The sequence below is a fragment of the Schistocerca americana genome, chromosome 3, assembly GCF_021461395.2.
Source record: "Schistocerca americana isolate TAMUIC-IGC-003095 chromosome 3, iqSchAmer2.1, whole genome shotgun sequence".
In the NCBI taxonomy this organism is placed as follows: Eukaryota; Metazoa; Arthropoda; class Insecta; order Orthoptera; family Acrididae; genus Schistocerca; species Schistocerca americana.
In genome coordinates, this window is record NC_060121.1 from 554,215,100 (window position 1) to 554,241,165 (window position 26,066).

General features: G+C 40.9%; 1 protein-coding gene across 1 annotated transcript in view; it reads left to right on the plus strand.

Moving 5' to 3' along the window:
- LOC124605207 (39S ribosomal protein L28, mitochondrial) overlaps window positions 1-23,926 on the plus strand; it is a 38,745-nt gene extending 14,819 nt beyond the window's left edge. Inside the window, exons 3-6 of the mRNA XM_047136745.1 lie at window positions 22,077-22,335; window positions 22,475-22,618; window positions 23,135-23,313; window positions 23,402-23,926. Of these exons, the coding sequence (XP_046992701.1) occupies window positions 22,077-22,335; window positions 22,475-22,618; window positions 23,135-23,313; window positions 23,402-23,465 (646 nt within the window). The 3' untranslated portion in view covers window positions 23,466-23,926. The remainder of the gene's footprint in view (window positions 1-22,076; window positions 22,336-22,474; window positions 22,619-23,134; window positions 23,314-23,401) is intronic.
- The last annotated feature ends 2,140 nt before the right edge of the window (window positions 23,927-26,066 follow it).

A 26,066-nucleotide genomic window follows, 5' to 3' on the forward strand; every position in this document is an offset into this window, starting at 1 on the left:
GATTTTAGAAAAACCCAGACAGCCACCATATCATGAGAAAGTTCATCTCTTATAATTACAATTGGCCTCTTTGTACTTTTAAGCCAAGCACAGCCGGTGAGCACTGTTAATTGTAAATGACTCCAGTGTGCACTAGATATCTCGTCCTGATAAAAGAGCCATGTAATTCTCGGCATAGTCAACTTGTCTCTATGACACATTTTTTGCTCTCAAAATATTCAGACTGGACAGTTTTAACATAGTAGTGGATTTTCATGTATGCAAGTTTACTGTCAATTTCACTTATGGCATCTAATAATGAGCCATCAATCTCTACAAGCCTAGCAAATCATTCCACTTCATCTCATTGTTTCAATGTCAAAGGGCTGTCAAAATCCACTCCAACATGTAATAAATTCTGAACAGAAGTCTTACATTCAAGCCAAAAATCAGTTATACATTGTTCATCTTCAGTACTGCAACATAACATACTTGAAACATTCTTAGGATTTCCTGAACTCTCAGGATCTAAGGATCTCACAGATTTTATCAGGAAATCAAAATAAACGTGATACTTGAAAATTCAAACATTGCTAGGAGTTTCCTTGATTGGTATAACGAACTGAGGGCTAAGATCATAGAATTTTGATTTGTTTGAATTCATAGTTTTATTATTTTCCTTTTTAAATGGGTCATATACTTCACTAATAGTCATACACATATGTTTCTTTTTAAGTGGCACTTTTTTGTTTACTCATAGGACATGGTTTTTTTAAAAATCAAGACATAACTTTTCTAAGTGATTGTGCTCACTTGTAGATCCTGTTGGAGAAAATGTAGTTGACAGTTGTTTAGTAGTTCCAGTTACTAATAAATGTTTCTTTAAATGACATCACATCTGCCTTTCTCTGTCGTTTGGCCTTTTCAACTTAAGTTTATTTCTGCACAGTTCTTTCTTATTATTTTCACATCTTATTTTATCTTGTCAACATTCTCGCTGTAGTTTTTCTTTCCACTTCCTTTCATCTTTCTTAAGCTTTTCATGGGACAGTCTCGTCCTCTTTGCTGTGATTTAGCCATCTTGTGAAGTAAACAGAGAATTAATGTAACAGTGCCTATAAATTTTTTTTTACCATAAGCATTTAAAAGGTAAAATTTTGCAGGTGAATATCATAATTTTATGAGACATCCTTAAAAAAGTATTTATTTTAGTCAGTCATTGTAACAGGACATAACAATAAAATCTTAATATGTTACTTTTAACAATTGTCACACCCTTCACTGGTGAGCATCACACCCATCACATGAAAATTCAGGTAAGTGCATTACAATTTCAACATAATATTATACGCACATATTTGGTATCAACATAATCCAACTTTTACGAAATTTCGTCATTACAGATGAAATACGCTTCTTATAATTGAAATAAACACATACTTTTTGTGGCTGTTGTGGTCATAGTGCATTTAAAATGGTTTTCATGGTAAATCCAGTAGTGCTTGCTTTGAATGACTGTTTTATGTTAGTAATGTTTTCAATGGTATGTTATTTTCCCTCTAAAACAAAAGGCAACTGGAAATCAGAATATTTAGTGGTTGTAACAAGAGGGTAGCCACCTATCAGAATCATGACTTCCCCTCATTATAGGTATCATGCATTTTCAATTTGTATTACTGTACTAATGACAATCAACTAGATTTTTATCATCTTTTTGCATTCTTCATGGTGTGGGTTCCTGTAGTCATGTCCTAGTTCATGAACCACAAGCAACGTATGAGTGGCCAAGTAAGTGGTCCCGACAGTCAGGATACCAGATACTTTGGAATAAGGCTGGGCATCTCGGACATATTCTGAGGCGTGGTCACCTTTGTGCTCATATGGCAAAGACTACCAAATCCACCGGTTAGTCCCTCAACCGTTAGGGGTAAAACCCAATGGGACTCGGGGCAAGTAAGGCTAGCAACCTGCTTCCCTGGTACTTTAAATATGATGCTGGCAACAATCAGAGCAAAGTGCCTCGGACCTTTGGAGGTGACGGAGTCCCACCTCTAACTGACAAACCAGGGACTCCTAAGATACGACTTGGCAAACAAATGGTAATAAGATGGGGAGCTATTAATATCAATGGAGGCTACTCTGGGAAGAAGGTAGAGCTGGCAGAGGCTGCAAGTAAGATGGGGTTGGACGTTTTAGCTGTTAGTGACATTCGGGTAAGGGGTGAGAAAGAAGAGGAAGTGGGAGAATACAAGGTCTACCTGTCAGGAGTCAAAGCAGGAATAGCACAATGGGGTGTAGGGCTTTACATCAGGAAAAAAATGGAACCCAGCGTAGTTGCAATAAGGTATGTAAACGAACGACTGATGTGGATAGATTTGACAGTGTCTAGCAAGAAAATTAGGATTGTGTCAGTATATTCGCATTGTGAAGGGACAGATCAAGATAAGATGGATAGTTTTTATGATGCACTCAGTGATGTAGTTGTTAGAGTAAAGGACAAGGACAGTGTTCTGCTCATGGGTGATTTTAATGCCAGGATTGGAAATCGAATAGAAGGGTATGAAAAGGTTATGGGTAAATTTGGAGAGGATATGGATACCAACAGGAACGGGAAACAACTCTTGGATTTCTGTGCCAGTATGGGCTTAGTAATCACAAACTCCTTTTTTAAACATAAGAACATTCACTGGTATACTTGGGAAGGCAGGGGAACCAGATCTGTCATTGACTATATAATAACAGATCAGGAATTCAGGAAGGCTGTGAGGGACACATGTGTATTCAGGGGATTCTTTGATGACACTGATCATTATTTAATCTGCAGTGAAATTGGGATTGTGAGGCCGAAGGTGCAGGAGGTCAGGTCCATATGTAGGAGGATAAGAGTGGAGAAACTTCAGGATAGCCGGCTGCGGTGGTCTCGCGGTTCTAGGCGCTCAGTCCGGAACCGCGCGACTGGTACGGTCGCAGGTTCGAATCCTGCCTTGGGCATGGATGTGTGTGATGTCCTTAGGTTAGTTAGGTTTAAGTAGTTCTAAGTTCTAGGGGACTTATGACCACAGCAGTTGAGTCCCATAGTGCTCAGAGCCATTTGAACCAAACTTCAGGATAAGGAAATCAGCCACAAGTACATAACAGCGATCTCAGAAAGGTACCAGTTAGTTGAATGTAGTCAATTACAGTCATTGGCAAAGGAATGGACTAGGTACAGGGACACAGTACTAGAAGTGGCTGAAGAATGTCTTGGAACAGTAGTGTGTAAAAGTAGGATGAAGCAAACAGCTTGGTGGAATGACACAGTCAAGGCAGCCTGTAAAAGGAAAAAGAAGGCGTATCAAAAATGGCTACATACTAGAACTCAGGTAGCCAGAGAAAGTTATGTTGAAGAAAGAAAGAAAGCCAAACAGATAATTACAGCATCCAAGAAGAAATCTTGGGAAGACTTTGGAAACAGGTTGGAGACTATGGGTCAAGCTGCTGGAAAGCCATTCTGGAGTGTAATTAGCAGTCTTCGAAAGGGAAGTAAGAAGGAAATGACAAGTATTTTGGACAGGTCAGGAAAACTGCTGGTGAATCCTGTGGATGCCTTTGACAGATGGAGGGAATATTTTGAAGAGATGCTCAATGTAGGTGAAAATACGATCAATAATGTTTCAGATTTTGAGGTAGAATGGGATAGGGATGATGATGGAAATAGGATCACATTTGAGGAAGTGGTGAAAATGGTCAATAGATCGCAGTGTAATAAAGCAGCTGGGGTGAATGAAATTAAGTCGGAACTCATCAAATATAGTGGAATGTCAGGTCTTAAATGGCTACACAGGATAATTGAAATGGCCTGGGAGTCGGGACAGGCTCCATCAGACTGGACTAAAGCAGTAATCACGCCAATCTTTAAACATGGAAACAGAAAAGATTATAACAACTACAGAGGTATCTCTTTAATCAGTGTTGTGGGTAAAATCTTCTCAGGTATTGTTGAAAGGAAAGTGCAAGTATTAGTTGAGGACAGATTGGATGAAAATCAGTGTGGGTTTAGGCCTCTTAGAGGTTGTCAGGACCAGATCTTTAGCTTACGGCAAATAATGGAGAAGTGTTATGAGTGGAACAGGGAATTGTATCTGTGCTTTATAGATCTAGAAAAGGCATATGACCGGGTTCCTAGGAGGAAGTTATTGTCTGTTCTACGAGATTATGGAATAGGAGGCAAACTTTTGCAAGCAATTAAAGGTCTTTACGTGGATAGTCAGGCAGCAGTCAGAGTTGACGGTAAATTGAGTTCATGGTTCAGAGTAGTTTCAGGGGTAAGACAAGGCTGCAACCTGTCTCCACTGTTGTTCATATTATTTATGGATCATATGTTGAAAACAATAGACTGGCTGGGTGAGGTTAAGATATGTGAACACAAAATAAGCAGTCTTGCATATGCGGATGACTTAGTTGTGATGACAGATTCGATTGAAAGTCTGGAAAGTAATATTTCAGGGCTAGATCAGAAATGTACGGACTATGGTATGAAGATTAGCATCTCCAAAACGAAAGTAATGTCAGTGGGAAGGAAATATAAACGGATTGAGTGCCAAATAGGAGGAACAAAGTTAGAACAGGTGGACGGTTTCAAGTACTTAGCATGCATATTCTCACAGGATGGCAACATAGTGAAAGATCTGGAAGCGAGGTGTAGCAAAGCTAATGCAGTGAGCACTCAGCTACGATCTACTCTATTCTGCAAGAAGGAAGTCAGTACCAAGACTAAGTTATCTGTGCACGGTTCAATCTTTCGACCAACTTTGTTGTATGGGAGCGAAAGCTGGGTGGATTCAGGTTACCTTATCAACAAGGTTGAGGTTACGGATATGAAAGTAGCTAGGATGATTGCAGGTACTAGTAGATGGGAACAATGGCAGGAGTGTGTCCACAATGAGGAAATCAAAGAAAAACTGGGAATGAACTCTATAGATGTAGCAGTCAGGGCGAACAGGCTTAGATGGTGGGGTCATGTTACACGCATGGGAGAAGCAAGGTTACCCAAGAGACTCATGGGTTCAGCAGTAGAGGGTAGGAGTAGTCAGGGCAGACCAAGGAGAAGGTACCTGGATTCGGTTAAGAATGATTTTGAAGTAATAGGTTTAACATCAGAAGAGGCACCAATGTTAGCACTGAATAGGGGATCATGGAGGAATTTTATAAGGGGGCTATGCTCCAGACTGAACGCTGAAAGGCATAATCAGTCTTAAATGATGATGATGATGATGATGATGATGATGATTGCATTCTTCAATCTTTTATCTTTCATTTGATGTATTATAAGTTTGTATTGAGGCAAAATACTGATTAACTGTAAATGTCCTTGTTTGCATGGAATGGATGTTAATTTGTTACACTGTAAATTATGGCTACTGATATACTTTTCAGTGTGTCAGAGTCTTTTGACTACATGTAACTCATAATATTCTTTTCAGTATATTAGAATATTATTGAATAACAAAAAATTCTGTAGAATAGACGGTCATATCTGTCTTACAGTAAACAAAATATGTCAGTAGGGAAGAGTCTTGTATTAAGCTGTTCCTATCACCACCACCATTATCATCATCCATCTGGGAACTCATTTCATGTTCTGCCCTACAATATTCCCTCTTGAAATATGTCTAGTTTGTTATGTATGCAAATAAGAGAAAAGTTGCAGTAAATAACAGTCAAGTATAGTTTTAGAAATAGTGATTAATAAGCTTTTCATGGATATTACTATTTAGAGAAGTTTGATCACTTCCACTCTTTGGAACTGTTATGTTGGCTACTTTTCAGGGTGGTGATGACGTCATTCCTAGAGAATTGTTGGACAAATTCATGAACTCTGACATAGAGCAGTAGCAGCATGGAATGACATACCTGTATCTGTCATCCCAGCAAATTTTGGCTCTTTCTGCAGTCAAATTACAGCTGTTGTTGCCACTGACAGAGGTTGCAGGTCTATGTACAAAATTTTGCATACTGTGTACCCATGAATCACCTACAGATTTAATTTTGTATTCCTCTACTACATTAATGGCCAAAACATTGTGGCTATTGCCCATGGTGATATTGGATGCCATCCAGTGGCAGGCATGCGATGTGGTAAATGAACTGTACTAGCAGACCAGCAACAAATCGGGAATCTTTCTTGCAACAATACAGGTCACAAATGGGGCAATCTGTTGACATAATGGACTTTGACAAATGACGATTATTATGGCACGAAGTCTGGGAATGAACATATCAAAAATGATGAATCTACTCGGTTGTTCATGTGCTAGTATCCTGAACAACTATGGTAAGTAGTTGAAGAATGATGAAGCCATGGGTAGTTAACAAGGTGTTGAATGTCTATGCTTCATCTCAGGAAGTCAGAGTCAGAGGCTTGTCCACTGTGTAGAGCAGGATAGATGGCCTTCTGTGGAATATTTCATGGCAGAGTATATTGCTGGTGCAGGAACAGTCATTTCAGAGCATACTGTGCAGCACACATTCTTGAACATGTGGCTCTGCAGCCGGTGACCACTGTGTGTTCCCCACAATGTGTTTGACCTAATGACATTGTCAGTTAAGATTTCAGTGGGAAAGGGATAATTGACATGGGACTGTGGATCAGTGGAAACATGTCACCTGGTTGGATGTATCAAGCTTCTTCTTACACCAGGTCAGTGGTCATGTCTGGATATGCCATCATTCCGGTGAATGGCTGCTCAAAACAAGCACTGTGCCATTGAAGCCGGCCAATGGAGTCAGCATTATGCCATAGTTGATGTTAACCGGGGCTTACATGCATCTGTGGTAGTAACCAAAGGTCAAAGGCACCATGACAGCTAAGGGCTACATGAACATTATTGCAGGCTATCTGCATCTGCTCATGCCGTTTGTTACCCAATGGTGAGGATAGGGTAATTGACATGTCAAGGCCAGAATTGTGCTGCAGCAAATAATTACATGGTCCCTTGGTGTCATGATGATTAAAATTCTTCTGGGTGTTGTACCGCATCATTGTATAAAGTACTTTAATTATAAACTTAAATCAAAATTTTGACCATATTACAACAGCATAGGGTCTGTTGTAATATGGCCGAAACATTGACTTCAAGTTTATAATTAATATATTGTATACAATGATGTGGTACAACACCCAGAAGAAGTTTGATGATCATGTGTTACAGTAGTTTGAGGAGCACGATTGTGAAGTCATGTTGCTGTCTTAGCCACATAATTTGTCTGATCTGAATCGGTGGAACACATCTGGGACACTGTTGGGCGCCAGCTCTGCGTCCGTGAATCATTGGCCTGTAATTTACAGGATTTGCTTGACCTGTTTGTCTCATACCTCCAGGAACCTACCAAGGACGTGTTGAATCCATGGCACACAGAATCGGTATTGTATAGGATTCCAAAGGTGGGCCAACACACTATTAAGCAGGTAGTCATAATGTACATCTCATTAGTGAACGATGACAATCTTAAATTCATGGGGTAACAGCTTCATAATAAATTAAATAAGGAGCGTACCACAGAAGTGCTGTAGCACCTAAACAAATCTTTATTTGCAATGTAATTGATGATGACATATAACATTAAAAAAGCTAACATACTTCACATAGTTCCATTCATTAGTGCTTGATAGGATCATTGAAATGAAATGATAGTATGGCATTGTTGGCCGGGAGGAGGCGGGGAAGTTCGGCCGCCGTATTGCAAGTCCTTTTTAGTTGACGCCACTTCGGCGACTTGTGAGTCAATGATGATGACATTTTTGGGGGTAACTCATCAAGTCATGCTAAAAAGTCTTTTGATTCCAAAAGTATGTAATATCAAATTATTTATAATGTGAACTCATGAACTTGATGCAGAAGCCTGTTCAAGGAACTTGGGGATACTGACTACTGCTTCCCGATTCCTTAATGAAATGTGTCATAAATAATATGGTACCATATACATCTTTTTCAAACAAATAGCTAAGTGCATGTAATCAATGCAAGAAATAAAAATTATCTAAATATAGATTTAAAGTTGCTTAATTTGACCCAGAAAGGTGTTCATTAATTAGGAACACGCATTTATGGTAACTAGCTAAAAAAAGTTTAGTTATTAACAAAGCATTGGTAGCCAATTACTCCTATTCCATTGACAAATTTCTTAATAAAACCATTTGCTGTACATATTATTAATAATATCAAATAAAGTTAGTATTGTGTAAAATCATAACTAGACATCTTCAGTGCAGTAACAAGAACACTTCGTGTTGTAAACTGCTCTCTGTCCGGTGTTTTGTGCTTAATAGCCTAAGAATTTACTTACATACTGTAAGTTTATTTAATAATCCTCACATAGTTTATAATATAATGAATCCATATAACACTTGAGGTCCTAAGTTCGTGTGCCAAATGGTGTAGTGATTAACAGAAATGTCCTGATTGATATTCGTTGACATGACAACCAACTTACTATCATGCCAATGTATTATGACAATATTAATTGAAATATTTCTAGACAATGATACAGTAATCAGTCACAAACAAAACATTTCTATACCACATTCTAATAGTTCTCACTGCAGCTTAAGTGGACTTTGATAGACCATAATGGTAAGAGAGTGAAATGCTACTGTATCCTGTGGAAGCCTCATCATCTCCGAATAACTACTGCAACCTACATCCTTCTGAATCTGCTTACTGTATTCATCTCATGGTCTCCTTCTATTATTTTTACACTCCGCACACACGTACACTTCCCCTCCAATACTAAATTGGTGATCGCTTGATGTTTCAGAACATGTTCTGTCAACCGATCCCTTCTTATAGTCAAGTCGTGCCACATATTTCTTTTCTCCCCAGTTCTCTTCAGTACCACCTCATTAATTGCATGATCTACCCATCTGATCTTCAGCATTCTCCTGTAGCACCGGATTTCAGTAGCTTCTGCATTCATTCAAAGTGCCAATAAAAATTTAAAGGAAACTACAGCAGGCCAGGTTTTCATTATGTTGGCTACAGTAAGTTTCCAATGGAAAAGTTTTCGAACTGTTTTCTGTTGTGCAGTGTGTCATTAAGAAATCATAAGTGTGTAGTAACCATTTTTAGTTGTGTCAATTCATCAGTGACTATTTGCAACAGTGTTAATGATCTCAAAAAAGGCAAAAGAACAAAAATACTTTGAAATTGCAAAACATGGCAACTAGAAAGAAATTCCTCATTTATATGCACTGCTTTGTTATTCATTACAAAAGCTGCTAGTTTTCTATTAATTAATTAATTAATTTTCTTTTTCTTCACAACATTTACTGACACAGATTTTTTTATTGAGTCAATGAAATAAATCATTACAATTATTACCAGTGGATTTCTTTGTTCCTATGCTTCTTCCCCTACAGCAGGTTAGAGAAAAAAGAGAGCCAGTTAGAAAATGCCTGCCCGTACAAACCAATTTTTACAGATGTTCCTGTACAAAGATTGGTAGCTAATTTATCGGTGATATTACTTTGTAATTTTATGCTTGACATCTGGTGTTAGAAAAATATACTGGCTTGTTCCTTGCAGCACTACTAGGATGTGCTATCTTCTATTTGCATACATTGTCTGATATGAAAAGGAGAAAATACAGTGTCAGTATTTGCTCTTGTTAGCTCCTCTCTAGTTTTAAAGGTTCTTATCCTACTGATCATAGAATGAAGACTTTCACAACTGGATGACATAGCTGCCCATAAACCTTTTGGGATGTGAGGTCATTGTCCAAGAAACTCTTCTGTTCCTGACGTTTCATCCAGGACTGCACTGGACATCCTCAGGGGCACTCCTCTGCTGAGTCTTGCTGACTGGTCGGACGTCCGAGAGCAACATAAATACTCTAGGAAGGGGGGGGGGGGGGGGGGGGAGCGTGGTAAAAGTAACATGTGATGAGCAAAGATAATCCTTGTCAGCAATAAAACTTAACTATCAATTGTCGTCTTGTCAAAGATAAAACTGTGTAACGATTCTGCAGAGCTACTGTCCATATATCGCTAAGTTTCATTGCTCCCTCTTTCCTATTAAAATTATCCTGATGCTTATAAAATGGCTACTCAGGGAAAGGGGTAAAGAGAATTTTGCGACCAAAGAACAGAAGACCGAAGGACAAGGATGAACTACGACGACGGAAAAACACAGTTTCTCTCCCTTTTATTAAATAAGTAACGGATCAGATTGGTAAGATTTTACAGAAACATAACATCAGACCAGTCTTTAGGCCAACAAAGAAAATAAGCAGAGTACTCCGATCTGTGAAGGATAAACGCCATCTTCTGTCGACATGGTGTATACAAAATTCCATATACATGTGGTAAAGTTTGTATTGGAACTACCAAGAGGAGCATAAATACATGGCTAAAAGAGCACAAAAGTCTTTGCCGATTAGGAGAAACAGAGAAATCAGCTGTAGCTGATCATGCTATTCAGTCAAGAAGCCACAAAGTGAAGTTTTATGAAACAGAAATTTTATTAACAATGTCACATTATTATCCGCAGCTCTGTAGAGAAGCCATTGAAATTTATGAGCATTAGGATAATTTTAATAGGAAAGAAGAGGCAATGAAATTTAGCGACATATGGACAGTATCTCTGGCGAATCGCTAGACAGTTTTATCTTTTTATCTTGGACAAGACAACAATTGATAGTTAATTTTTATTGCTGACAATAATTATCTCTGCTCATCGCATGTTACTTTGACCACACCATCTCTTCCTACAGTATTTATGTCACTCTTGGACATCCGACCGGTCAGTCAGCAAGACTCAGTGGAGGAGCACCTCTGAGGATGTCCAGCGCAGTTCAGGATGAGACATCAGGAACAGAAGAATTTCTTGGACCATGACCTCTTATCCTACTCCCAAAAGTAAATCCCTGATAGTGCATGTTTTTTGACAGTCAAGCAGCATACATCTAGGGTCAATGGGAGAGCATAGAAAAACAGATACACAATAACAATGAAATGTAGAGTGGTATACCAGTTGAGTAGATTGTTACCTTATAGCATTTCAGTGTATGCCTGAATACCTGTAGATATTTGTGACACGTTTGACGTTACCTCTTAAATAAAAATTTATTCAAGGACTTTTGACATACACCTTTCATAATTGTTATAACCTTTAATCACTACTAAAGTGCGTGGAGATACAAAAGTAGAAACACTAGCGGGTTACATGTTACTAACTCCGTATCTGTCATTCGACTGCCGGGCCGTGACATGCGGCCGGCGCCGTTCATAACCAGGTGGCGCTCCCGCGCTCGGCCGAGCTGCGGAGCGCCTCTATCGCCGTGTTCGCGTACTAACGTAGCGGCACTTTTGAATGTCGTGGCACTGTCACAACACTTTTCCCCCCTTGAAAAAAAAAAACGCTCACTTTCGTGGAGACACGGACAGTGCGGAGACATCCATGGCCTCTTGGGAGGTCCCGAGAAGATCCCGCGGAGAAACACGAGAGTATGGTCGAAAATGTCCAGGACGGAAGCTGGCGCGTGGAACGTGCCTCCTGGACGAGATGATGGGTGAAAACTCCGGAGCAGCATCCATAGGTGTCGTGGACCTGGGGGTGTGCTCCAGCGAGATGGGTCCCGGAGAAGGCGGCGTCGCGACTGGGGCCGGTTCCGGCGTACTCGGAAGCGGTAGCGACGGCGGCGGCAGCAACACGCCCGGAAGATCGGCAGCAGCGACAGGACTGGCTTCTCGGGCTGGTGGAGACGAAAGAAAAGGGCGGTGGTACCGGCGTGGCCACCACTCGTGGGCGCATCTGGTCGTAATGGCGAACAACCATGCCGTCGTCCGTACGTATTTCACAAAGCCGGCGGCCGCGAAGAGCCTGGACCACCCCTGGAATCCATTTAGGGCGAGATCCATACCCCCGTGCCCACACGTCGGCGCCCACCTGGTATTTTCCCGCACTAGGGGACACAGTACAAGGCCTGACAGGGTGAAGCAGATGCAGTAGGGTGCGCGGTTGGCGGCCATGCAAGAGTTCAGCAGGGCTGCGATCACCCAGAGGCGTGAAGCGATAAGAACTCAGAAATTGCAACAGAGCGTCATCTGTGGAAAAATCACTAAGGAATTTTTTCATTTGGCTTTTAAAAGTGCGGACAAGGCGCTTGACCTCCCCATTCGATTGCGGATGGAAGGGCGGTGCTGTAACATGATGAATCCCTTGTCCAGTACAAAAATCACGGAAGGCCTGCGAAGAGAACTGAGGGCCATTGTCCGTGACAATCGTGGATGGAAGACCTTCTAGCGCAAAGATTTTTGACAAAGCCAGCGTCGTCGCCGCAGTGGTGGGCGACGGACAGCGAACAACAAACGGAAACTTCGAGAAGGCGTCAATCAACAGTAGCCAATAAGTGCCGAGGAAGGGGCCGGCAAAGTCAGCGTGCACCCGTTCCCACGGCTGCGCCGGATCAGGCCACGGAGAGGGCAGAGTACGAGGCGCAGCCAGTTGTTGAACACACGGAGCACACGCAGCGACCATGTGGGCGATGTCCGAATCGATACCGGGCCAATAAACGTGCCTGCGGGCCAGGGACTTAGTCCGAGAAATCCCCCAATGGCCCTCATGCAATAGTTTGAGAACAGCTTTGCGAAGAGAGGCGGGCACCACAACCCGTGGAGATGCGCCATCCGTGGCCAGAAGAACAACACCCTCACGAACAGACAGACGAAGGCGCAAGGCATGGTAGTTGCGAAGGGGATCCGACGCCCGGCCCTTGGTCCTGTCCGGCCAACCCCGCTGAACAAAACTGATCACCTGACGCAGGACCGGATCCCGCGCAGTAGCCGACGCGACCTGCGAACCTGTAAGTGGAAAACCCTCGACCGCACGACGTTCTTCCTCATCAATGTGGAAACAGAGGAGTTCATCGCGATCGAAAACCGGGTCGGGGCCCATCGGCAAACGCGACAACGCGTCAGCGTTGGCGTGCTGGGCCGTGGGGCGATAGTGAATCTCATAGTGAAAACGAGACAAGTATAAGGCCCAACGTTGCAGGCGGTGAGCGGCCTTATCCGGAAGCGACGCCGAGGGGCTGAACAGAGAGACCAGCGGTTTGTGGTCGGTGATGAGGTGAAACTTAGAACCATACAAAAAAACGCTGAACTTTTTCAGAGCATAAATGATAGCGAGCGCCTCCTTTTCTATTTGAGAGTAACGCCGTTGGGCATCGTTGAGGGTCTTGGAAGCGTAGGCGATGGGTCGTTCCGACCCATCCTCATACCGATGGGCGAGAACAGCCCCCAGGCCATACTGTGACGCGTCAGTCGCCAGAACCAAGTGCTGACCCGGACGGAATGTGGCAAGACAAGGCGCCGACTGCAAATGAGCCTTCAGGCGGACAAAAGCCTGCTCACACTCGGCGGTCCAACAGAAAGGAACGTTTTTGCGTAACAGCTGATGCAGAGGATGAGCCACCGCCGCCGCGGAGGGAATGAATTTGTGATAATAAGCAACCTTGCCTAGAAACGCCTGAAGTTCTTTGACCGTAGACGGCCGGGGTAGAGCGGTAATGGCCGCAACGTGCTGTCGTAGAGGACGTATACCCTCATGGGACAAGTGGAAACCAAGATACACAATGGAGGGTTGGAAGAACTGAGACTTGTCCAGATTGCACTTCAACCCTGCTGAATGCAGAACCCGAAACAATGAACGCAAATTGCGAAGGTGCTCCTCAGTGGAGGCCCCCGTGACAACAATGTCATCCAGGTAGTTGATGCAGCCGGGAACGGAAGCCGTGAGCTGTTCCAAAAACCGCTGAAAAATGGCCGGCGCGCTAGCGACGCCAAATGGTAACCGCTGGTACTGATACAACCCACAAGGAGTGTTGATGACGAGAAATTCCTTGGAAGATGCATCCAACGGCAACTGATGGTACGCCTCCGATAAGTCAAGTTTGGAAAAGAACTGGCCCCCAGCGAGCTTGGTAAATAACTCCTCAGGACGGGGAAGAGGATAAGTGTCAATGAGGCTTTGAGCGTTGACAGTGGCTTTAAAATCACCACACAATCGCAGACTCCCGTTTGGTTTAGAAACCACCACGATGGGCGATGCCCATTCGCTGGAGGTAACAGGAAGGAGAATCCCCGAAGCTGTTAACCTGTCTATCTCAGCTTTGACAGGCGCACGCAACGCCATAGGAATAGGGCGTGCCCGGAAAAACTTAGGGCGAGCCGTAGGTTTAAGAGTAATGTGGGCTTCAAACTCCTTGGCACGACCCAGACCAGCAGAGAACACGGACGAGAATTCAGAATACAAGCCATCCAGCTGTGGATACGGAATGTCCTCAGATATGAGGTGCACATCATCATCAATGGAAAACCCGAACAACTGGAAAGCATCATAACCGAACAGGTTTTCAGTGCCCGCATGATCCACCACATAAAACGTGAGGGGCCTAACAACAGACTTGTAGGCAGTGGAAGCATCAAACTGGCCAACAATAGGAATTTTCTGCTTATTATAAGTTCGTAGATTTCGCGTAATGGGAGACAAGGGAGGGGAGCCCAACTCCAAATACGTGCGAGAATTAATGAGAGTTACTGCAGAGCCAGTGTCCACTTGCATGCGAATGTCTTTATCCAGAACACGAACAGTAACAAACAACTTATTCGTTTGAGAAAGCACACAGTTAACATCCATGTCCGATGCCTCGTCCTCGTCGACAGGAACTTTAGGGGACTGACACACAGAAGCAATGTGGCCTCTTTTCCTACATGAATTACACGTGGCCCAACGTTTTGGACACGCGGCTCTGTCATGCTGTACGAAACAACGTGGACAAGAAGGAAGGGCGGAACGAACCTGCTTCTGTGGTTGCTGTTTTCGCTGCGAGCGTGGCGGCGCAACGCGACGTTGTTGACGCGAGTGCACCGCCGCCACATCGTCGTTTCCCTGTGAAACAGGCACATTGTCTGCGTCGAAAGTGGTCTGGACAGCGCCTACATCACACCACGCGTCTATTTGCGCACCAGCAGCGTGAGACACTTCAAAGGATTGAGCGATGCTGAGAACTTCCGACAACGACGGGTTTGGCAATTGTAAGGCACGTTGCCGAACTTCTTTATCAGGAGCAAGCCGTAAAATAGCGTCCCGAACCATTGAATCAGCGTAAGACTCATGATGAGTGTCCGTGACAAACTGACATTTCCGACTCAGACCGTGGAGTTCCGCCGCCCAAGCCCGGTAAGATTGATGGGGCTGTTTACGACACCGGTAAAAAGCCACGCGGGCGGCAACGACATGGGTGTTTTTTCGGTAATAGTTAGACAATAAGTCACACATTTCTTGGAAGGACAGAGAGGCAGGTTCCCGCAGAGGGGCTAACTGAGAGAGCAGCTGATAGATCCGTGGGGAAATCCAAGATAGAAATAACGACTTACACATAGGAGCATCGACAACGCCGAAAGCCAAGAAGTGTTGCCGCAAACGCTTCTCATAATCCTCCCAGTCTTCAGCGGCCTCGTCATAAGGAGGGAACGGAGGCGGAGAAGAGGAAGACAGACGATGAGTAAGCGACGTCGACAACGCCTGAATAGCAGCCGTCAGCTGTGTTTGTTGTTCAATAAGCGCTTGCATAAGCTGTTCCATGTCTGCCCCGACACGAACACACAAGTCCACAACGCAGGAAAAAAATTATCCGACCTCGTCGCCAAAAAGTGTTATAACCTTTAATCACTACTAAAGTGCGTGGAGATACAAAAGTAGAAACACTAGCGGGTTACATGTTACTAACTCCGTATCTGTCATTCGACTGCCGGGCCGTGACATGCGGCCGGCGCCGTTCATAACCAGGTGGCGCTCGGCCGAGCTGCGGAGCGCCTCTATCGCCGTGTTCGCGTACTAACGTAGCGGCACTTTTGAATGTCGTGGCACTGTCACAACAATAATCTTATTCCACCTTGGATTTTATATCGCGTTTTCTTGTTTCATGACAAGTTACACATCGTTGAGGATCTCCTTAATTTGGATCCACAGAGTGAGCGGTATATTTAATCTAATGATGTGATACTGCACATGTGAGTTTGTGAAAACATTGAACAAACAGACTATAAATACAGAATGAATGCATGTGCATAGATGTACTAAATGGCTGTAAGGCAAATAAAATAGCTTCTTTAATGCCCCATTGTAGATGTATTGTAAGAAATTCAGTTGAATTGGTGAGCCTCGGCTTTGCCAACAAGTAATGTGAAAGTAAACTGCAGAAATTAAGTTGTAATGGAGTAAGTCTTCATAAAGTTGTTTCCATTGCTTTCAGCATGATTATGTCATTGATTTCGCTTGATTCTTGTGGCTTTAAAGAATAATTTCATAGCACAAAAAGTGAGAGGAAGTTATGCAGGAGAGTTCGAATTTTCATGGAAAAACTTTTTCGTTATGGGCTTGAATCTTCTTCTCTTCTTCTTCAGTAGCTCTACAGCCCTTGGTGAGCCTTGGCTTCTTCAACAATCTTCCTCCACACTTCTCGGTTATTTGCTGCTCTTTTCCACCCCCGGACTCCCATATTGCTGATATCCATTATTACCTCATCGATCCATCTTCTTCTAGGTCTCCCTTTTCGCCTAGCTGAATGGATCATACGTTTCATCATTTTCTTTGGCATTCTATCCTCTGCCATTCTCTCCAAGTGTCCTAGCCATCGTATTCGCTGTGATTTAACAAATTTTACTATGTCCCTGCCTTGTATTAACTCCTGTAATTCAGCATTGTAGCGTATTCTCCAGCCTTCTTCCTCCCTTATTGGCCCATAGATTTTGCGTAGTATTTTCCGCTCAATGCTTCTTAGAGCATTTTTATCGTGTCCTGTCAATGTCCATACCTCTGAGCCGTATGTGATAACTGGGCGGACTAGGGAATTATATATTAGCAATTTAGTTTTTCTTGTAACAAGGCTACTTTTGAAAAGCTGCATATTTGCAAAGTAAGCTCTGTTTCCTGCTTGTATTCTTTCCCTTACAGCCTTTCCAATACTGTTATCATTTGTTATTAGGGCTCCCAAATGGTTAAAAGAGGACACTCCATTGAAGCATTTCCCATTGATGTTTAGGTTTTTAGGGGTTCTTCTGGCCTCAGATTGTGACATTACCATATATTTTGTTTTGTTTACATTTACTATGAGGCCAATTTTTAAGGCTTCTGTTTCCATTGCCCGGTATGTTTCTAGGAGTGTATTGGTATTTCTTCCTACTATAGCAATGTCATCAGCGTATGCACATATCTGGCTAGTTTTCATAAATATGGTGCCTCTTTTGTTGATTTTATTTACTGCACTATGCAGGGCAATGTTGAATAGGACAGTGGAGAGGCTATCCCCTTGCTTCACACCTTTATTAAAGTCAAAGCTCTCACTTGTTCTGCTAAGGACCTTTACTTTTGCTCTTGTCTCTGTCATTGTCATTCTGATTAGTCTTATTAATTTAGCACATATACCAACTTCTTTCAGTACTCTGTATAGTTCTTGCCGAATTATGCTGTCAAAGGCTTGTTTGAAATCGATGAATAAGAAATGCAGATCTATATCATATTCATAGAACTTTTCCATCATTTGCCTTATCGCAAATATTTGATCAGTTGTTCCTCTGCCCGGTCGAAAGCCACACTGATATTCCCCTAGTATGCCTTCTGCACACTTCCGTATCCTTTCGTTTAATATACTTGTGAAGATCTTATAAGCTGTACTTAGGAGTGTTACACCTCTATAGTTTTCACATGCTGTTCTGTCCCCTTTCTTATAAATGGGGACTATTATTCCAATTTTCCAATTATCTGGCATAGTTTCTGTTTCCCATATATCTGATATTAATGTGTGCAGTTCCTTTATTACAGCCTCACCACCAGTTTTTATTAATTCAGCAATTATGCTGTCTTCCCCAGGGGCTCGATTGTTTTTTGACTTGTGCACAGCCTGGGAGACCTCTTGTAGTGTTGGTTTTCTTGCCTCATTGGTTTCATTGTCTACTTCCAGCTCCACTCTTCCCTCCTGTGCAGCTGTCTCTTCATCTTCTAGGCTGGTGCTTAGTGTATCTTTGAAATATTCTGCCCATCTTCCCACTATCTGTTCTTCCTCCCTTATCATTTTCCCATCTTTACTGGAACAGGCCATTGTTTTTGATTGGAATCTATTCTTCATTTTGCCTATGGCATGATAGAACTTTCTTATTTCACTCTGTTCCTTTAGTTCTTCTAGTTCTTGAAATTTCTTCTTATTCCACTCTATTTTCTTTCTCTTGCACAGTCTGTTAGCTCTTCTCCTTAATTCTCTATATTGTTCCATATTATTTCTGGTTTCTCTCTGTAGCATTTTTGTTCTTGCCCTGTTCTTTTCCTCCATTGCTGACCTGCAATCTTCATCAAACCACTCCTGGGTTCTTCTGTTCCTTCTTATGCCTATTATTTCCTCTGCAGCATCCTTAATGGCTTTTTCAAACCTGTTCCACCTTCCATCTACTCCTTCTGTGGTCTCTTCATTGCTCAACTTTCTGCTTAGTGTTGCTTGGTATTTTTTTACTTCATCGGGGATGTTCAGTTTGTCTGTATTCCATTTCATCATCTTTCCCATTCTGTTGCCATTTGTTAGTGACAGTTTCTCTCTCAAGACTGATTTTATCAGAAAGTGGTCTGAATCACAGTTTGGTCCTCTGCAGCTCCGTACATCCGTAACTGACGTGGAGTGGCGTGCAATCACTAAAATATGATCAATCTGATTGACTACTCCATTGGCTGCAGACTTCCAAGTTCCCAGATGGATCCTTTTATGCGGAAAGCAGGTACTTTTAATAATCATATTATTCCTTGCTGCGAATTGGCATAATAAGTCTCCATTCTCATTGTTTTCTTCATGTAGTGAATATTTTCCAGAAACCCCATACAGATGTTCATTCCTCCCTATTTTTGCATTAAAATCTCCTATTACTAGCATCAGGTCATATTTAGGTACTGCACCGTATACTTTTTCCAAGTCTTCGTAGAAATGTTCTTTAATTATATCCTCTTTTTCCTCTGTTGGTGCATGTGCATTAACTATTGATATATTCCTAAATTTACCTTTTAGTCTGAGTCTGCACATCCTTTCATTTATGGGTTCAAATTCTAGAAGGCTTTTCCTAACTTCCCTAGTTATTATAAACCCTGTTCCAAGTTGGCCTGTTCTTTCTTCTGGTCCACTATATACCAACGAGTACTCAGGTTTATCTATCTGCCCATTCCCCTGCCATCTTATTTCCTGTAGCCCTACAATATCATATTTAAATTTTAAAATTTCATTAGCTATTTCTTTCATCTTTCCAGGCTGAAGCATTGTCCTCACATTCCATGATGCTACTGTTAGATCCTTTATCCGTTTCCTTTGCCGGGGTCGTGATACATGCTTTCCATCCAGTTTCCGAGGCTTCTGTTGAATTTCCGTAATATTCTTTTTTTTTACAGTATGGGGTTATTAGCCCCATGCCCAACCCCCAAACTGGAGGACCAGGATTTGTATGAGGTTTACTCCTCTAGGGAAGCTGGCTTCACTACGCCTCTAGAGCCCTCCCTGCCCTATGTTGTGGGACACACTTTGTCTGGCTCCTCTGTCGGGACCAGTCCGGCTTGGGAGACCCTGCCAGTAGCTATGCTACCGCCGGCATAGCTCTCGACTTCACCGAAGCACGCAAACCCTCCCGCCCGGCACTGAAGGTGCCTACTATAAGGCGGTGTCCCCTGAGAGGGTATGGGCTTGAATATGTCCCCCTTTTGAGACTACAGAGTTTTCCTCTCCTGTTTTGACACTGTTGCAGGGTCAATTCTTTAGGAAGAACTGTTGATTTTTGTGAGTATTTCAATACAAACTTTGATTTTCCAGAGAAAAAAATGCAATGGAATTACTTAAATTTTACAACCTGGTGCAGTCAGTATATTTTCCAAGAGTGAAACGAAACAGAAACATTATCATGGACAATATCTTCATAGATTGTTATCAAATTTATAGGTACAATGTGAGAAAAATTAGGAATATCACGAGACAGGCTAAAAAAAGGCATTACACCAAAATAATAGAAAGCTCTCAGAACAAAATTAAAACTATATGATCAATTATGGGAGAGTTATCAGGGCAGAATGAGTGTGGTCAACATCATACACCACTCATATATAAGAATCAAACTGTTGTTGATCCACCAGAGTTAGGTAAAATATTAAATACTTCTTGTCAATAGTCTGCAGATTAAATTAAAATTTTATTGCTGCAGGACAATGTATAGAACTCTTGAAAGATGGTGATATGCCATTAAAATATCTGGAATGATTTTAAGGAAGAGGCTAATGTTCAAAAGGTATAGTATTGATTATTTGAAAACTGACATGGTTCTTAGCCTTCAAACATAATGATTAATATCTGGACATTTCACATTGAGTGGTTTAGAGTAAGTGATTTATAGATGCACAATTTCAGAAGTTAGATTATAACAGTAACACTGAAATTAATGCAGCTGTGGCTTCCAGCTGTGAGCAACACTGCTGCAAAATTCTGCATCTGGGTAAGACATGAATTTGGACAATGGTACTTAATTATAAGCTGGATGTTTGTTTTCAATATGAGATAGAGGCAGAGATGTTACTTCACAGTAAATTCCTCCAGGCAGCTCTCAGGACAATTCAGCCTGCTGCGCAAGATAGCAAAACAACTCCTGGAAAATAAAGGCCTGGCAGTGTCATTATACTTACCAGACTGCTACTACTTCAGTGATGAGAGAATAGATGGGATGAAGCATCATCTCTATTATGCACAGGAAGATTACAGGTGTATTCTAGGTACTGGGCACCTGAATTTTTACATACTTTCTATATCACTTGAAACACATATTATGTAACAAAATTATGAAAGGGAAAGTTGTCACTCACCATATAGCAGAGATACTGAGCCGCTGTTATGCACAACAAAAAAAAAACCTGTCACAAATGAACCTTTTGGCCATTAAGGCCTATGTAAACAATCTCTCTCTCTCTCTCTCTCTCTCTCTCTCTCTCTCTCTCTCTCTCACACACACACACACACACACACACACACACACACACACAAATATCTCTCTGTCTCATGCAAATGCAGCTCTCACACACAACTACAGTCTCAGGCAACTGAAACCACACTGATTTAGGCCAGTAAGGCCTTCATCAACAATAAATGACACACACTATGGGTTCAGTTGCCTGAGACTGCAGTTGTGTGTGAGTTGTGTGTGTGTTGTCTATTGTGACAGTCTTTTTGTAGTGCCTATCTGCAACTCAGCATCTCCGCTATATGGTGAGTAGCAACTTTCCTTTTCATAATATTGTTACATTCCATCCTGGATTTTCCATTGTTTTATTATGTAACAAACATAGATAGGAATGTATAGTACTAGCTGTATTGTCCGTGATATTGATGCAGAAGGAACACCACATGGCAGTGCAGAAGTGATAAATACTTTCATTTGGCATGTTTGCAAATAAGTAATTGTTGGGGACCAACAGCAACAAAGTTCGTGATATTTTATTAAGATCAGAAAACAAAAGAGCAAGTACAAGAAATCATAGTACTGTGATAAAAATATGTCATCATCAGTTCTCTTATTTTACATGTAAATAGATACCTGTTATTGTGTGGTAAGGCATTTGTTTGCAACACCACTACGTGCATGGGCATCTCTGGGCAGCAGTTTGAATGCATCATAGTCACCTGATATTAACAGAGTAATTGTGCATTGAAATATGTTTGATTTACTAAATCAAAGGACTTCCCCTCCTCACCCCCCTCTCTTTGTATCATATCAGCACCCTTTTGTTTGTCTTCATTTTGAGACAATCTTTGATTTTGACATTCAAAGTGCTGCTGACTTGCCTGATTGTATTTTACCAACAGAATATGTTTTCTCTTATGCCGGCAATAATGATTCTTTCATGCAACCTTAATGTGGACTAAGAGCTTTATATTATGTAACCCGAAGTATAACCTTTGCACATTTCAGTGTATTATAAAATTAGTTCTGGTTTTATTAGCCTCCCTTAACTTTTGACACTGAAATTAATCAATTGTGATAAAATTTACAGAACTCCAGTACAAAATGTACCAATTCCTGTAAAATATCCAGCTGAAAGTCATAAGGGACTTTGGGGTGGAGAAGGTGTTATCCAAGGTTTCACAAAGAAGAAACGAACTGTCAGAAGAAATCCATACTTCTGGACTCCGAATTTAAAACGATCAGTTGTGTATAGTGAAATCTTGGATAAATATATGTCTGTTGTTGTCACTGAAAGGACAATAAACTTGATCCACAAGAATTGTGGATTTGACCACTATATTTTGAAGGTACTACTTTATCTAGCAAATTTGTTATTTTTTTGTTATGTTCCATCAGTTTTTACAGAGAAACAATATTCTTGCTGCCCAATATTTATTGATTTTTGGTTAATGTTGTGTATATAACTATTACTTTTGTATTTTGTAGACCCCTGCATGTGATCTAAAATCAGAGCTAGCAGTACGAGTTAAGCGACAGCTTCTAACAGCTTTGCTGAAGAAAGATTATCACACTGATAACTCTGAAAAGCAGAAACAGATACATGAAGATTATGGTCATTATTTGAAATCGGTAAAATTTTACAAGCTACATTGATGTTTATTCTGCAGTTTTCTCTTGCTGGTTCTTTTTCTCTTTGCGTGTGTTATCTCATTAGCTGAATAATTGTAAGTAGTTTCAACATGTTAAAAACTGAAATTATAATTACTACTTTGTGGTAAGTGTTGGATATTACATACGGCACCCACAACACTATTTTGACCATAGTGATGTAAAGATATATAATTCACATATGGTGTGCATTGAAATTGGGTTTGTTCCTTTAGTTTACATAAGTGTCGCTTTTCTTCCTTCAGTCTCAGATTTGTGTCCTGTCCTAATCAATGAGTTTGCTGTCCAGCCATTTTACCTTTCACCAAGCCTTCCCTCTATTGCATTGTTACATTGCTTCCATCAGCCTCTCAAAAAAATCTTATCATCTAATTTACCCTAATAAAATTTGAGGAATCCTCTTACAGCTTACTATTTCATAAGTGTTTCACCCTGTTCTGCTGTTTTCTTGATTGTATGGAATTCTGTCGTTAATAGTACACTGAAGAGGAAATTGAGTGGTATGGTCTGACCTATCGTGAAGCCTGCAGAAAACTCAAACAGTCAGATGAGGCTATGTCTGAGCCAAAGCCCCTAAAGCATCAGTTCAGGGCTGAACTGCTTGCTGAATTACTAGAAGAAACTCTAGTCACTGATAAAATTGTCCCAAAGGAAAGGTATGGAGCTGCATAAAATTCATCTTACATGAAATTTTTAATCTCATTTGTAATATATCATTCAAACTAAAATTTTGTTTTATTTCAGTGGAGGTTCATGGCTGTCAAGAATAAATCCTTTTGCTACTAAGGAAGAAAAACCATCAGCATAAGAAGAAACCCTTATTTATAAAAGTTTTATGACTAAGTAAATAACCTGCTTCATAAAAAAAATATTTTTTTATGAGAGAAAATTGATGTAACCTGTAGCATGTTGGCTGACTTTTATTGAAGTGTAGTGCAACTACAAAAGCAATAACTTGGGTAACACAAAACCCAGTGCATCTGCTTTTGAGGGAAGTCCGCATAAAGTTAATGTCCCAGATTAATAGCTATTGATCTGCAACTCAAGCAATCCTAGGTCTGGTTTTTAGTTTCCCCATTTTTCCCATAAAAAGAATATGCTAACACATAGCTGGTAACTATGTTTTTTAAAATCTGTTAATTTTCAAGACTTGCCAACAACTTAATGTTATATGGTAACAGAAATCATATAGCCAAAGAAGTAGATTTGAAAATTACTATTGTTATAGCAGCTGAATTTACTGAATTAAAATAAGTGCACAATACCAAAGCACTGAACTGGTCATTAGGGCAGTAAACATATGATGACACTCTTGCTTGTTAACTGCTGTCAAAGCCGGCCGGTGTGGCTGAGCGGTTATAGGCGTTTCAGTCTGGAACCGCGCGGCCGCTACGGTCGCAGGTTCGAATCCTGCCTCGGGCATGGATGTGTGTGATGTCCTTAGGTTAGTTAGGTTTAAGTCGTTCTAAGTTCTAGGGGACTAATGACCCCAGATGTTAAGTCCCATAGTGCTCAGAGCCATTTGAACTGCTGTCAAAACAAGTCCAAAGCAGAAGTCCGTAACCACAGTATGTTAACACTCAAAATTGATGTCTTAAGGCATACAGGTCATATTGAGTCATTATTTTTCTTTCTTTCCTTATATATAAGCTATGTGTAAACTGAATGAGCTATGGACCAAAGACACAGCCAAAAGTTAAATGAGTAGTTTTGTGGCAAGGTCAATGTTTATTTATTGTTCCGTGGGACCAAATTAAGGAGAAGTCTCCATGGTCATGGAACGAGTCAATACATGAAATTATAACACGATATTAGAAACAGATAAAATGAAATATAAAAAAACATATTCAGGTGACAAGTCGTAAGTTTAAATGAAGAAAATCAACAATGTAACACTGGAATTTGCTTAATTTTTTAGCTCTTCCAGGAGCTCCTTGACAGAATAGAAGGAGTGAGCCAAGAGGAAACTCTTCAGTTTAGACTTAAAAGAGTTTGGGCTACTGCTAAGATTTTTGAGTTCTTGTGGTAGCTTATTGAAAATGGATGCAGCAGAATACTGCACTCCTTTCTGCACAAGAGTCAAGGAAGTGCATTCTACATGCAGATTTGATTTGTGCCTAGTATTAACTGAGTGAAAGCTGCTGACTCTTGGGAATAGGCTAATATTGCTAACAACAAATGACATTAAAGAAAATATATACTGTGAGGGCAATATCAGAATTCCCAGATTTTTGAATAGGGGTCGACAAGAGGTTCTCGAACTTACACCACATATAGCTCGAACAGCCCGTTTTTGAGCCAAAAATACCCTTTTTGAATCAGAAGAATTACCCCAAAAAATAATACCATACGACATAAGCGTATGAAAATATACGAAGTAGACTACTTTTCGTATTGAAGTGTCACTTATTTCAGATACTGTTCTAATGGTAAATAAAGCAGCATTTAGCTTCTGAACAAGATCCTGGACATGGGCTTTCCACAACAGCTTACTATCTATCCGAACACCTAGGAACTTGAACTGTTCCGTCTCGCTTATAATATGCCTATTCTGTCTGATCAAAATATTGGTTCTTGTTGAATTGTGTTAGAAACTGTAATAACTGAGTCTTACCGTGATTTAGCATCAAATTATTTTCCACAAGCCACGAACTTATTTCATGAACTACATTATTTATTACTGTTTCAATATATTTTGATATGCCATTAAATATCTGTATGAAACAAAGTAAGAAATACACTTTTCAGTTTATTAATTCATCTATTTTCACCCCTTTATTTCGGGAAATGGTAGCATATGGATGTACGCTTCGATCTGTGGTACCAGCATCGTTAAAAATGTGTATTTTAACCATTTGCTAAAAGTATTATAAAAAGTTGTTAGAAAAGGAATACTTATTCACCAGTTATAATTTCAACTCCTATCTGTTCATCATTTCACTCGCAGCCCAGATCCTGCATAAAGAGGTTTGGTGCAGGCAATTAATTAACGCTGTATCTTTTGGAACGTTCCTGTATCGACATTGTCACACACAAGGCTAAACACAACTCAGACTCGATAGGCACGTATAGAATGTGGTTTACTTATACTAAAAATATTGTGCTACGTGTATTTAAGAACTTAGACAGATTGACAATTTCAATGGTTGTGGTCATCATTTGGTACCACACACTACTGGAAGCAGCAATACATAATGCAAATGATGTTTATTGACCTTGAATGTAATTATATTCAATGTCTGTTGATACTGGCATCAGTTAAAATTCACCCAAGATTGTGTACAGATTCATTAATTACCTTCAAAATTTTCTCAACTATTCTTTCCATCAATTTTTCCAATTATTCAAGCAATTATTAATACATTTCCACATCCATATTCAATGGCGACTGTTTAAAGGATGGCGTCGA